Below are 14,787 nucleotides of genomic sequence, written 5' to 3' on the forward strand. Positions count from 1 at the left end.
ATATGTTTTAGCTTCTTACTCGACATGGTTTTGTAGACAAAAACATGCTTAATTAGTGCGATATTAGACTCATCTAATTTAATTTGCTGAAAGTATCTTGGAAGCTTCTTACAAATAATTAATAGAAACGCTAGCTGTATCCGAACCAGACAATAAGCAATACCTTACCCTCTCTCTTACCAATCCCCCCGGCTCCGGGTCCTTAATTAGACCCAAGGTCTGCTGAACTGGATATATATTAATATTGATAGAAAAATGAAGAAACTATAGAAGCCCAGTTTCTCAATGGGCTTTTAAACTCCAGCCGACACACAGGCGAAGGCACAGAAAATTGAACAATGGGAAATTGTGGGCTGGTAGATTCTCATGTGGTGATAAAGAGTATATATTAATATAACAGCCACAGGATATTGAAAATTTTAGCATGGGCTTTTGGGCTTTCTTATATACATGAAATTCATTGGACAATGGTCAGGTTCGGGAGCCTAGACTTGTAAGTTGTGTCCATGATTCATGAAAGGTATCGAGAGCGTTTAAGCAACAGCGACTACACAATGGCCCCCACTTTGGAAACTGCAAATGGATTATGGAATGGTCCTCCATTTGTCCTTTTATTTACAATTCTAAACGAAAAATAAAAAGAGAAATGATTTTGTAAAAGTAAATCCACATATTAATATAGTTTGATGTGATACGTTAGATTGTAAAATTATTTTTATTGTGAAGCAGATCTAACGTATTATATCAAATCACATTAATTTAAAAATTTACTTTTATAAAATTTCTTTGTCGCTATAGTACTTCGCAAATAAAAAACACCGAAGTTTTTGTTCCTGTTTTTCGCTTCTGAAATCTTGTAAACAGAAGAGGAGAACTTGTTCGGTACGTAAGCACGTTGGACTATTGAACAAACGGGCTCCCCTTAATGGGCTATGTTGATATTCAAATCAATTCCAATATTCAAAGTATTATATACTGTAATTTAACTCTATTTGACAAGAGCACTGATAAAATATTATAGAATATGCAAAATATCTTCCGTATTTTTTATAATAATAATAATAAAAAAAAAGGAAAAAACATATCCGTGGTAAAACCAGACCAGTAGCCTCCATCTTCCAGGCGTGTTGAGAGGAAATGCCTATAGGTGGTCTGCGTGGTCAAGAGTCCATGGCAACATGTTTGATTTGATTATCTGAACCCAGTCAAAGCGTGCCAAGTCACCAATCTTTGACTATTCCAAGGGAACCGCTCCTTGTTTTTTTTTTTTTTTGTTGGGGTGGGGGGGGGGGGGGGGGGGGGGGTTGTGGTCCAGTTTCCTCTGTATTTAAGAGCAGGAAAATACAGGAACCAAATGGAATAGAGACAGAATTATATTCCAAAATTATAATCATTTCTCTGATAATCTAAAACGGGTTTGTTAGCATAATACGTGTCGTTGATCATATGGTCTTACACATCAATCTTTTGAATTTGATTGAGGCTCGAGGTAATATATAGATAATAAAACAGCAATTATACAGTTGAGGTTGTGTTTCCCATATGATATGTCCATTTTGTTTTGTTTTTGGGGGAGAAACGGCATGATTATGATCATAAAACAACAATGCAGAAACTTTGGCTTTATCTCATTCTTATCCAACGGTCGACAATACTTATCAATTCAAAAAAGGATAAAAGAAAGAGGAACGCTTTTCACTTTTTTAGCAGTCGGAGTGGTTAATACAGTTGGCCTAATCTGCCCTTTTAAAATTATTAAAGAAAGGGATCCTAACACGAAAAAACATATGGCAGGGTGAGTGACCTACACCTCTACCCTACTCAATTGTCTTTCACGTCTAAATCAGTTGGGTAAATTGTCTATTTCGAAAGGAGATAGCAACTAGGAGGAGTGCACAGACCACATGGATCTGATTCTGTTGTTTTTCCTCCCATTTCTTTATGTTCCAGTTAATCTTAGATGAATATTTTCCTTGGAGCCATTACAAAACAGACAGCGAAGTTTAGGTTGGTCTTGTTAAAACTCTGAGATCATTATCATAAATTATACCAGAAAAAAAAAAGGTAATTTGAGTAATTAAATTGATAAATGCTCTCTCTCGTCTATGAAAACATTCATCTATGTATTTTAAGACTGATGAAATGAAATCGATTTGATACGATAAACTGTAGCCTAACACAATATGAACACTAACTACTCGGCATAAGAGATATTATACATAATGCTGATTTGAGAATCGAGAGACCTCTCAATTGTTGTTATCATCAACCGTTGTTATTGCTAGCTGCTCAAATGGCAGGACCTCTCTCGTAATGGGGGGAGAATCCAGTTCGGCATGTATCACTGAAAAACATGAAAGCTCCATTACTTTACTTTTTATGGCCATGGGGAGAATCCAAACGCATGTCAGTGCTAGCCACTGTACCCTTATTGAGAGTGCCTTCAAAGTAAGCTCAGGGAAAAATGAATATTCTAACTGTCAATGATAAGATTCAGCTCTACTTCATCTCTTAATTATTAGACTCTTCGGTGTCAAATAATTCTTTATCAACACTAACATGTTCCCTTTCTGCCTCATAAATTCCAAACAGTTTACATACTAAATAAATACCAATGGCTCTTAGAAGCCATTATTGGGAGAGAATGGAAGAAAAATCAAATTACAGAGGGCTTAAAAGAGAGAATACAAATATGAACACGAGGGGAAAATTTTGAGAAGAAAAATGCTAGATCCAAATACATTTAGTTACAAACCTGTTTGTAGGGCATTTCCCTTCCTAAAATCAGATGAGTATTCCATAAAATGCTAATGAAACAAACAAAGATATCATAAAATACACCAAACCGAAAGCACCCACATATAAAAGATAAATATGTCACACAAAGCTACGCAAACCTAATCAGTTATTAGCAGCAGGCTATTTCATTGTAATGAATCAATGTTCTTACTCAGCTCCTCCAGCTTCTTCATCCTCAACCTCTCACTTTCACCCACCAGCTGCTCAAATCATCAAACGTTGCCAAAAAGGACGATTATTAGACGGCAAAATTAGGTTATACAATGATTCGTATGCTTTCATTTAAGCAGAAAGTTATGATACTAACCTCCATTAGCCTGGTTATAAGTTGTACTTTTTCCTTGTTCTTCTCATTGAAAGCCTCAAGAGCTTCTTTGTATTCTTTCTCCTGCATCAAATAATAAACCCAAATTCACTGGTTCTGATTCGGTTTTCTCATACAAATCAAAGTAATACGTTGGATGATTCCGCGTGATATGCACAACAAAACTTAATAGAGACCAAATTTGGTATTAGATAGGTGCTTTACCTTCTTCTGGCAGGTATGCCCCAATGGCTTTAATTCTTTGTTCACTGCATCAATCTTCTTGCGGACGGATGCAACTTCTTTCCTCATGGGATCGGCTAGCGCTTCAAGCTCCTGGTAGCTCCATCGATTTTATTTAAGATCAGAACAAAATAGAAAAAATGCAGTCTTACATTTTTCACAACAATTATTGCACAGACTTTATGCATCTACAAATAACACCTTAAAGTCTCACAATTAAACACGCCAATATTACCACAAAAAACCTGCTAGTACTGAATATTCTATTAAAACAATAGTACTGGATTTTTGGTTGGCTTGAATTATTCAACTGGCCTGCTTCAAAGATTTTCAGAGTCACCTTTGAGTTATCAAGTAATTGGGGGGAAAAAAAGCGTTTTAATTTCATAGAAATTAACAAAATACCTTGCTTTGCAATGAAAAGGTTCACGAGAAACAAATGATTCTGAATTTTTCGGGTCTCAGATGAAAACACCCTGTCGCAAGTTCAATCTTTAATGATTTTTGTTCCAGATCCCGACTTCTGGTGACTGTTTGAGCTCATATAAGTCGTGTAAAAGTTGATGGGAATTAACATCGAGAAAATAAACCTCGTTGGTAGTATCTAAGTTTTCTAGGCATGAGAAACTCACATCAGAAATTAACAGGGAAGCCATCAAAGAAGAAGTGCTTCGGATTCTCAAAAGATGATTTTTTTACATAAGAAAGGGTGAATTTCGTAGAATTCATTGATATTACCGTCAACGTTTCATTCAGATCATGAATCTGGGAAATTTTGCGACTTATGCCACTTCTTATTTCACCAAAAGGTAAATGAAAATACAGAAGAAATCTCGGTTTCTCTATTCCTCCGATGACATACTATAAGATGCATGTAAATTTTATCAGACATACCTCACGAATCGTGGCCAAACGCTTGGTTTCTTCTTCAACGCGGCCCAACTGCGCTTGAACCTTCTCTCTGACCTCCATCTTCTTCCTTTCAATCTCCTCTTCCTTAGCCCGGAACGTAGAGAGAGCAGACCTTGACATCTCCTCGTCTTCTTTGGATAAGTTGCTGTTGAAACTGAGGCTTCCCGAGCTCTGCACCATTAGCTGTTGCGAGTTTTGAGGAGGCTCCGCTGTCTGCATGGTCTCCAGTCCCAACTACACAGAAACCCTTCTTCTTCCTTGAATTCCCCTCTTTATTATCTTTCTTTCCTTGCTTTCTGATTCTCTCTCTCTCTCTCTCTCTCTCTTGCTTTTTTTGCCTTCACAGATGGGTTGCTCTGTTTCCCCTGTTGCGACTTGCGAGTGCTGATAAACAAGTCTGGCCTTAATTTTTTTTGCCCTAAAAAAAAAGGTGTATTTAAGAGTGTCCAGCGTTAGCTTTTCTTTATGAGCCAAAAACAAAGAAAAGGGTAAAAAGATAATAAAAGAAAAGAAAAAAAAAAAAAAAAAAAACCATGGAATTTCAAAAAGCGCTGGCTGAAGCCTGAAATGACTAAACTGCCAACGACTGATAAAGATTTAGACCCGATTCAACTTTACTGAATGAATTGGGTCCCAGAAATTTCAAAACCTGTATACACAATTTCCGTATGAGTTGATAAACACCTTTTACATTTTCATAATCAAATTCAATTGTACCTACACAATGCTACTACGTACACATCTATTGTGAATGCCCCCCCCCCCTTTTATAGTGAATATTAAAACAGTTTTCAGTTTTGTTTATCTCTATAGCATAGCAATTTTTGCTTCCAATTACCAGTATGTCTCTCTTATCTTTTTATAACCAGGTTGCTTGATTCGACAAGGTTGTTATTTTTGTGAAGTAGGTAGACGGCCAACTTCAAGCAACGGTCCGTTTGAATTGATAGTTAAAAAGATAAAATAAAATATTTTTATAATATTTTTTATTTAAAATTTTAAAAAAAATTAAATTATTTTTTATATTTTTTATAAAAATTTAAAAAAATTATAATAATGAAATAAATTGAGATTAATTCTCAATCCAAACCGACCTAATTCACCTGCATGGATTGACTCACTCAATCACATCATTAATTGTATATTTTTTATTAGTGTTTGGACAACAATTCAAGGAAATCATTTCTTTAAATTATTCAAAACTTAATAACTTTTTTGCCCATTTGATTCCCTGCGTGGAGACGTCTTAAGTTAAACGTCGTTTGGTGTGGGAGTCGACCTAAATTAGGATGGGTCGGGTCACCCTAAGCTCCTCTCCTAAACGGCAGCTTAGCTAAGCTTTTGACAACTACGACACACTTTCCAATCAGGGGGCTTCAATGGAAGAATCTCATTCTTTTTTTCTTTTTTCTTTTGCTTTTTTTTTTTTTCCTTATATAGTATTCTTTGATTTTATTCTGGTTTCTTTGATTAATTCTTATTTTACTCGGTATGATTGAGTCAAGGTGAACTTTAAATATTCTTCGATGACATAATCCCTTGCTAATGGGTTTCTACTTTTTTTTCTCCCAGTCTATGAGGTGGGGACCATTTCACCATTTGAAATTTTAAAGCACAAAATTTTCATTAGGTATTTTCCAAAAAAAAAAAAATACGTCATTGAGATCCCAAAATCAAATCAAATGGCCCTAGGAATCTTCAGTGGGCCAACCAATGCTGGATGTTCAATACACGCATTAGGGTCATTGGCGTGCTATTTGCTTTATTTTGTTTTTAAATGAAAAATATTTTACAATATTTTTTATAACATTTTATATAATTATGTTTTAAATGAATAATATTTAATAATATTATTTTATAAAAATACTCTCTTATAATATTATTATAAAAATAATAAATGAAAGCAACGAATACGTTCACTTTTGCATAATGCCAGCATAAGCATCGATTAGAGGCGTGTTTGCGAACTCAAATGATCTGTCGCCTCAGGCCCACCACCACAAGGGTTTCAATTCATGCATTTCCAAAAAAAAAAAAAAACAAAAAATTTAATTAATTTTGCCGATGATTTCGGTGGTACATACAATGTTGTGATCTTGCCGATGATTTTTTTTTTTAAAAAAAGTGCAATATCTTGGTCTGGCAAAACCTCTACGTACGACATCACTGTGTTCTTCTCCTGAGAATTTTGTTGGGTGTCAGTTAGTGTTTTGGGCAACCTTATCCGTTAGGGTCTTAGCCTAGACCCTTATGATTGATTCCATAGAAAAAATCTAAAATCTGTACATATTCCCAAGTATTAAGATTTTCTTTTGGCAATGTTTTCATAACCCTGAGTAAACGTCACGAATGCATGGATACCTTCTTCTTTTTTTAATTATACGGTATAGCCTTTTAAAGACCCTTTAGGTTTATGATAATGACAACTATAATTAGATTAGTGGCCAATTTTTACCAATCGGAAAATGCTTTTGTTCCAGATTTCACATTGACTTTGGTCTTTACAATTCCTTCATGGATTCTTCAATCGTTTTTTCAGCGATACTTCTTCGATCCATGTTCTCCTCTTGGTGTAACCACTACTAGTTATCGGTTACATGCAGAGTTGGTGAGTTTTGTAGAAATCAGAATCCATATCGGCGTATCCGATTGATGGACTCCATGTGCGGGCACAATATATATATATATATATATATAATGTATTTTCACAAAAAAAAGATATATATTTTTTTATTTAGGCTTGGTTTGGATAATAAAAGTGTTTTATCTCATTTTATTTCAATTCATCTTATTATTATAACTTTTTTAAATTTTTAAATAAAATATAATAAACAATTCAACTTTTTCAAATATTAAAATAATAATTATATTAAAATATAATATTTTATTTAACTTTTAATTTTTATATAAAATTATCTCATCTCATCTTACTAGATAGAGCTAATGAATTATTTTATAATGATATTGTGAATTTTTTAAAAAAATATAAAAAAATAATGAAAAAAATAAAAAAACTCTTTTACCCGTGTCGTGCTACACTGCTGCTCATATTTTCACCCTCAAATGCCAACAGTACCCAACAAAAGTTTCTTGGATCAGAATCCGATGTTAGTTCAGGTTACCAAAGTTGACCACCCATGTCACGAAGTCGTACGTATATAAACACTAGTATTTTCCTTAAATGACCCCCCCAAAAAAAAAAAACAACAAACACACTATATGCTGACGTAATTGCATTGAGTTCCATTCCCGGAGAACTCAAAAATGGATTAAATTACATGCAATCTATCATCTTTGTTAATTAGAAAAAAAAAAAAAAACTATATTAATTATGCTGATATGCATCGGCTTTTATTGGCTAGCATTTAATTGAGTAATAATCTTACAATGTTAGCATTCAACAGAATAATAGTCTTATTATTATCGATGTTGTTTGTTGTCAACTCCATGGCTTCAAAACTCAATAAAAAAAGAAATAACATGCTTGCTGCTCTCGCAATCAAGCATCTGTCCCTCACGAGAAATAGAATGTGATATCAAACAGCCGGTAGCTATAGCTAGGCTGTTAGGCCTTTGTCACTTTTATTTTGGATTTTTGCTTAATTAACCGTAAGCTCTGTCGTTTTGTTGCAATTAGCAAAAATGCTCCCGGGACCAAGTTTCTTTGGATCTTGTCAATTTCTTATGCATCTGCAAATTTACAGCTGGTTTGATTGTAACCCTTCAACCCAACCTTCTTGTACAGGATAGCGTGCAGCAGTAAAATATTGATATGAATGGCCGGCCTTAAGATCAGGACCATAACTGACGGGCCCGGGTTCAACGATGCTGGGCCAGCCTAAGTTGGCACTTTTCCTGAAAAGGGCTGAAAGTTGCCAAACCGGGCCTGATAAACAGAAATGGTCTGAACAAGAGCCATTTTGGAAAAGCCTCCGTCCTAGTGAATCTTGTGATACAATTGGGCCTTTTGGGCACCGAGACGATGGTCATGACGTCGTGGCTCGCCTTCCCATTTATGAGCGTGCATGGCAACCTCACCAAATTATTGTTTCTGAATATTTTGTTTTTGTTTTTTTTTTAAATATTTGTTAATGTATAGGTTCGAAAAACTATAGAGATAAAGAATGTCTATTCTGTGAAATAAACATATACTTAGTCCACTTGTGGGCGTACATAGGAAAGGAAAGTGGTAAATCTAGGGCCCCCCCCCCCCCCCCCCCCCCCCCCTTATATAGCAAAGAAAATGCTGTATGTGATATTATCGAATGTGTTATCTTATTTATGTGACATCAATATCCATATCATACGAGGTATGGACTGTTTGAGTCTCATGTGCCGTTCTTTTGACAACCACAAATTTTAAAGATTGGTAGATTGCGAGTACGGTAATCCCTGGTGTAACCAACGTGTGGTGAACGAAGATAATCCAAGCTAGTGGAAATAAAATTAAAAAACAGTAATGGACAGAGATTTAAAAACAGTACGACACACATCGGCAGGGACATATTACTTACACGCAGACAATAATGGCCTCGGTACGAGCGAATACATACAAAGCTCGTCTCTCCAATAAAAGGGCGGAAGACAAATCTCGAGGGAAAAAAAAAAGTGAGGACTCACGTGAAGGCACGTGAGGTTATCGTAAGCTCTCGCGTGCCCAGCTTTTTAAAAACATTAATTAAAAAAAAAAAAAAAAGTTAAGGGACCGACGTGGGCAAAGCTACCCTCCAACTTTCTGACAACTTTACTGACACACTGAGTCAGTGACGTATGAGTCTTCAGACATGTGAAGCCCAGCCCCCATCTCTTTTTTAATTTCAAACAAGTGAGTTGGAGAAAAGACAACTTAGATGACGTGGACTGTCCGTGTGGGCCCTTGTCTTTACCCCGTACGACCAGGAGTTGATCCAAGATTTTTAATTTTTTTTTTATTTTTTATTTTCCTTTGTGGGATGTGTCCCGACTGTCGAGCGTTGACGTATATCCCCCGGCACTGGCTGGATTCTGAGGAACTGTGAGAAATGTACGTACTGTGAACTAAATTCATCCAAAGAGAACGTGTGTTTCATAAATGTAGAGCCTACTCTGCATGTTTGCTCAGATGGAGTCTATACACCATATGAGATATTTTGTATAAATAAGCTTGAGATGGTCAGATACATGTGATATAAATCTATTTCAATGACATGACCCTATTTGGAAATAATTAAATGATTTTTAGTTTTATGAATAATATAAATCTACTTATTTTGTGGGGATCGGACCTCCCAATTATTATATTTTTTTTAGTATTAAGGAGTATATTTTGCAAAAGATTGATCCACCCAACAAAGCACTTAATGCGTTTCATTTGATCTGGTAAGAAGAGTACTATTTATAGTAGAGCTTGAATAAGTTTCTTCTATCGTTTGTAGGGCAATCTTAGGACATCATCATTACTTTCCTGATCAAGCAACGATGTGATACATTAATGACAACAAAAATAATACATCTCTTCGATACTTAATATTTTAAGGCAATGTTGGTACGTGAATAACTGCATGTGAAAAAGTATAATCAAATTAAGGTCATCGTAAATAATAATAAGATGTTTATAAATATATAGTCATTATATATGAATAGTATGAGATTACTTCATTTATCAAACACAACTAAAAAGAAGAGATTTTTTTTTTATATATATAATATCTTATAAAAATTTTAAATACTCAAATATATTGTTTGTATCATTCGACAAACATGTGGTAATCAATATAGTCGTCCAGAAGTGTATCCCATTGGTTCTTTGCATGGATGGATGGTGCGTGAAAATTTACGTTCCTAGCTCTAGGATGTGATTCATGCGCTCCTATTAAGGGATATTTGGATTGAGAGAGCACCTATCAACACATTTTTTATAATTATTATAATTTTTTAAATTTTTTTTATAAAATAAAAAATTCAATTTTTTTAAATTTTAAAATAAAAATAATATTATAATAATATTTTATTTAATTTTAATATTTCATCTCATTTCATTTTAACTCACTGTCTAAATTTTGTCTCGCCCAATTTTGCGCTAAAAAGATACCCAAAAAAAAAAAAAATGTTCTGCTATCCTATATACGAGTCATGACTACGTATACATTAAAGCAATTAATTTCACTCTAGGGGTGAAACTAGGATTCATGTATAGGCCGGAGTCATAGGATATATAAAAGTTTGCATATAACAAAAGTTAAAAGACTGTTTAAAAACCTGCATAAATATATAGGAAATTCTAAGTTTGAAATAAAAATACTTAATATGTCTATTGATCTTTCAATAAATAAAAATCATTAATTATCACATTCGTTCTCAATATAGATTAAAAAATAATTTATAAGAAAGTTGTATAAATTTATTTCGAAACTCTGTCTCCAGTAAAATATTTATGATTTACCATCCCCATTCCCCACCACCCCCAAAATTCGTCCCTGTTTCACATCATCTATGGTGGATGTTGTTTGTGTATTTCTTTTTTAGGGAGTTGTTTGTGTATTATGTGCTTTGAGATTGGCCAAAACTGTATTTTACAAGTTTATGCGTAAGAAAAAAATATCTTTCATCTGAAGTTTTATCATATTTAATAATTTAAAATATGCTAAATCAATTGATTGGAGATAATAAAATTAGAATGAAAAATAAAAATTTTCTATGTATAAGGGATTATGGTTAGGATGTAAGATTAAACTTGGTCATTGCAAGTGTGTATTATTTTCTGCATAGATTATTGCGAGGGTTATGTTAGGTTGCTTTCCAATATGCTCGTCTTTAATATTATTTTTAAATATTAATGAAATGTTTACATATAAATCATTTCATTACTATTATCAAAATAGAAATATTTTAACCATAAAAATAATTATATAAAATAATTTTAAGTAATCTTATAAATTAAGTTGTTTAATATAATTGATATAAAATTATTTTTATTATAAAATAAATTTTTTATATAAATTTATATAATTATTTTATATAATTTATTGGTGGATGCAACCAGCCATTCTGATCAAAATTGTGATATTTTATGGTGCATAATTTTATTTGTTTTAGAGATAAGATACGGTAAGATAAAATAAATTGAGATTAAAGTTAAAAGGTTAAATAAAATATTATTAAAATATATTTTTTTAATATTATTTTTATTTTAAAATTAAAAAAAATTAGATTTTTTATTTATTTTATATAAAAATTTAAAAAAATTATAATGATAAAATAAAAATATTTTAAAATTTAAAATTTTAATCTTCAAATCCAAACAGGCCTCTTAGTACCGGTGAGGGGGTGCTGAGGACCTGAGTTGTCACGTCATTTCACAAAAGAGTAGTTGGTCGCATCACTCCGTCAAAATTAAAAAAATGGAGAAAAAGAAAGACCCACCCACCTGCTGTTTCTCACTTTCTCCTCTTAACTTCTGACACTTTCAGATGCCTCTTCTTTCTCCACCTGTTCTTTGCATTGCTCCCCTCTTATTTACCTTCCTATCCCTCTCTGTGCCCGCTTTTTTAATTTTATTTTCCTTCAATTCTAGAAATGATATGTGCATGTGTTCAAATTTCGTATATTAAAAAAAAAAAAGATAAATTTAAAATTTACATAAAAAATTTATTCTTCTGAAATCCCATTCACGCATAGGATGCTCTCACAATTGATGAAGCTGGACAGTTGTAACAAAGCAAACATTTATGTTTTTCTTTTTTTTTTTTTAAAGAGCTAAAAAGGATAGGGGCCAACGGGAGGTTTCTATTTGTCTCCATAGTCATAGTAAATGTTGAGAAGTTGCAAGCATTTTCTCAAATTAGATTTAAGTCATAATTTGGGTACCGATCCAACAATAAAATTTAATAAATTCTGAGGTGGTTAATATCAATATTTTAAGATGAATTTATATTCTAATTCAAATTAAATAGTTAATACATACTAAATTACTTTGAAGTAATCTAAAGATACAATCATCACTGATATATATATATATATAAATATATATATATGAAAGACTATCTGTGTAATTATTTTCCTCTTGTATCTTCATAAAGTGATGAAATGTTTTCTTCTAAAAAAAAAAATATATATATATATATATATATATATAAGCATGAAAGTGGATGGAGAACTGGCCTCCCCACTCCCACTTCTCTTCTCGGAGGTTGAGAGATTAATGTCGGCAATTATTATTTTGAGAAATATTATATATTAGTTACTATTTATTTTTAAATTTTATATTTATAATTTTTTTTTATAAAATATGAGATATATAATAATAAATAATGATTGACGAGAATAATTTTTTTATTATTTTTTCTATTTTCCGATTAAGTTTAAAAGTGTAATATTTTGCCGACTCCGACTTAAATTCGTAAAGTTGTTGGTCGTTGAGTTTAAATTGTCAGCTAGAACTAGCAGTGTTGTTAAAATTAAGACAAGCGTGTAAGTAATGAAACGAACGAGGGAAGGGAACAACGTCACGATTTGATGGCTTTGAGTTTGGACTCAAGTCTCTCAAAAGTTCAAAACAGAGACGATCACATGCCATAGAGACAGCACCCTTATCGATCACTTGAATTACATATCATTGGCACGTAACACCTCTTTAATAATCGCACTACGGCATCTGCCAAGTTATTGTGCTTCAGCACATTTTGTACTTCTTCTATATATCATCCATAAACAATTTGATATTATCTCCCAAAAATAAACTAACTGATATTCAAGAGGTTCGATTTATAGCTGCGACTTGTCGGAAAAACTTTGCTATTAAATCGAAATTATAACGAAACTCACTGCACAGATATGTTTTTTGTATATATATATATATATATATATATATATATTTTGTAATTTTTCATTTCAAAAGCTAAGAGTATTTATCCATATTGAAATTCGTGAGAAAAATATTAGCGATTTTTGTTCTTTAAGTGATTTAAAACAGATAAAGTTTTGTAAATAAAGGTTTTTATCTAATTGTACGATGTAAGTTGGTTTTGTTTGTCTTAGATTTGTGTGAAAACAGTATAGAACATGATTTTGTATTTGACACAATGGAAAATATATATATATATATATATATATTTATTTAATTTAGGAGACATAGTTAAAATTCACAACACGCCGTTTTTAAAAGAATTTTAGTGGATTTTATACAGAGAAATGTGTTAGGAATCGTATCAATTTATAAATTATATTTTTATAAAATTTATTTGTCAGCTAACGTTTTTCTTTTATGCATCGTAATTAAAAGTCATAGAAGCATGGATATGGCTATAGACAAGAGATGTTGTAGTCAGGTTAAGCCTTGAAAAAACGATACGACCCAGGGTTGATTTAATTTATTCAAATTCAATTGAATCAGTACGAAAGAGTATCGATTTAAATGAATATGTAAATTATTCATTGAATCGCTTCAATCAATCGGTTTGGATAAGTTTAAACTAATTTTAAATTAATTTTAGTTTGTTGAAATTATTTATATTCATATCATATTTTTTTTTAAATTAGCCAATAAGTTTATATTTTATACTTTTTTTATACAAAATATAAAATATTTAAATTGTATTATATATAATTTTTAATATTTTGTATCAACATTAAAATAATCGATTCAAAATAAATTTGTTGAATCACCGAATTTATTAGATCGGTGTTTATCCAATTAGAGCATTAGCATTGGCCTAGTCAATGCCATTGCCTAGTCAAGTTTTGACTAAGTAGCTCAAAAGTAGTTTGTATTGAAGTAGTCAAAACTTCAAGACTTCACTTTTGAGTTATAGTAAATTCATATGTTTCTCCAAATTTAACCGACCACTATTCATTTCTAAAATAATATTTTACTTTAAAAATATTTCCAATGGTTATTATTTGATAATTAGGTTGAAGAAAAAAATAGTTAAAAAATAATAAATCTAAGTAAAAATTAAATTATTAGTTAATATATAGAAGATATTTGTAAAATAAAAAAATTATTATTAAAATACCTAATATTATATTTTTATTTTAACTTTTAAATTATAATCTAATATATATTAACTTCTCAAATAACTTTGATTGTAATAAAATTTTAGACTTGGAGGCTCTTAGACCTAAAGAGAGTGAGAACTTCCACCTTGTATGAGGCATTAAGGGTGTGTTTAGATGTTGAAGTGAGTTGAATTGAGTTGAGTTGAGTTGTGATGATAAAATATTGTTAGAATATTATTTTTTAATATTATTATTATTTTAAAATTTGAAAAAATTAAATTGTTTATTTTATTTTATGTTAAAATTTAAAAAATTATAATGATAAATTAAGATAAATTGAAGTGAATTTAATAACCAAACGTACCCTAAAAAAAAAAAATCATAAATCACGTTGTTTATTCACTTTGTTTTGAGTTTTTTAAAAAAAGCAGGAGAATATCTCGGTAAATAAAAACTAATAGGTGGGAAGAGGGTAAATAAAGAAAGAAAGGAGGATGTGTCGGTAAAAAAAGGACCTGGTAATAATTGGAGTGGGCAGAGATGGTGGTGTGGAC

At 31.8% G+C, this 14,787-nt stretch overlaps 1 protein-coding gene across 2 annotated transcripts; it reads right to left on the reverse strand.

Annotated features, from left to right (window-relative positions):
- Positions 1-2,070: 2,070 nt before the first annotated feature.
- LOC121265462 (ankyrin repeat domain-containing protein 30A-like) lies at positions 2,071-4,695 on the reverse strand. 2 transcript variants are annotated; one of them, XM_041169101.1, is made up of 5 exons: positions 4,241-4,695; positions 3,329-3,439; positions 3,107-3,187; positions 2,951-2,999; positions 2,071-2,344 (listed from the first exon to the last, which is right to left on the reverse strand). In XM_041169101.1, the coding sequence occupies exons 1-5, from the start codon at positions 4,475-4,477 to the stop codon at positions 2,250-2,252; spliced, it is 573 nt and encodes a 190-aa protein (XP_041025035.1). In that variant the 5' UTR covers positions 4,478-4,695; the 3' UTR covers positions 2,071-2,249. The 2 variants fall into 2 exon arrangements, with proteins under 2 accessions (XP_041025035.1, XP_041025036.1); XM_041169102.1 differs by having other exon boundaries at positions 2,898-2,999; positions 4,241-4,693.
- Between the last annotated feature and the right edge of the window lie 10,092 nt (positions 4,696-14,787).

The sequence above is a fragment of the Juglans microcarpa x Juglans regia genome, chromosome 5D, assembly GCF_004785595.1.
Source record: "Juglans microcarpa x Juglans regia isolate MS1-56 chromosome 5D, Jm3101_v1.0, whole genome shotgun sequence".
NCBI classification, from domain to species: Eukaryota; Viridiplantae; Streptophyta; class Magnoliopsida; order Fagales; family Juglandaceae; genus Juglans; species Juglans microcarpa x Juglans regia.

What these genes read in the sequence shown, in the direction of transcription:
- LOC121265462 (XM_041169101.1), bottom strand. Translation starts at nt 4,477, where the DNA reads ATGCAGACAGCGGAGCCTCCTCAAAACTCGCAACAGCTAATGGTGCAG. An exon ending in GTTTGGCCACGATTCGTGAG is followed by an intron (nt 3,440 to 4,240) that starts GTATGTCTGATA and finishes TGGAGCTACCAG; the next exon opens with GAGCTTGAAGCGCTAGCCGA. An exon ending in GAAGAAGCTGGAGGAGCTGA is followed by an intron (nt 2,345 to 2,950) that starts GTAAGAACATTG and finishes CATGTTTTTCAG; the next exon opens with TGATACATGCCGAACTGGAT.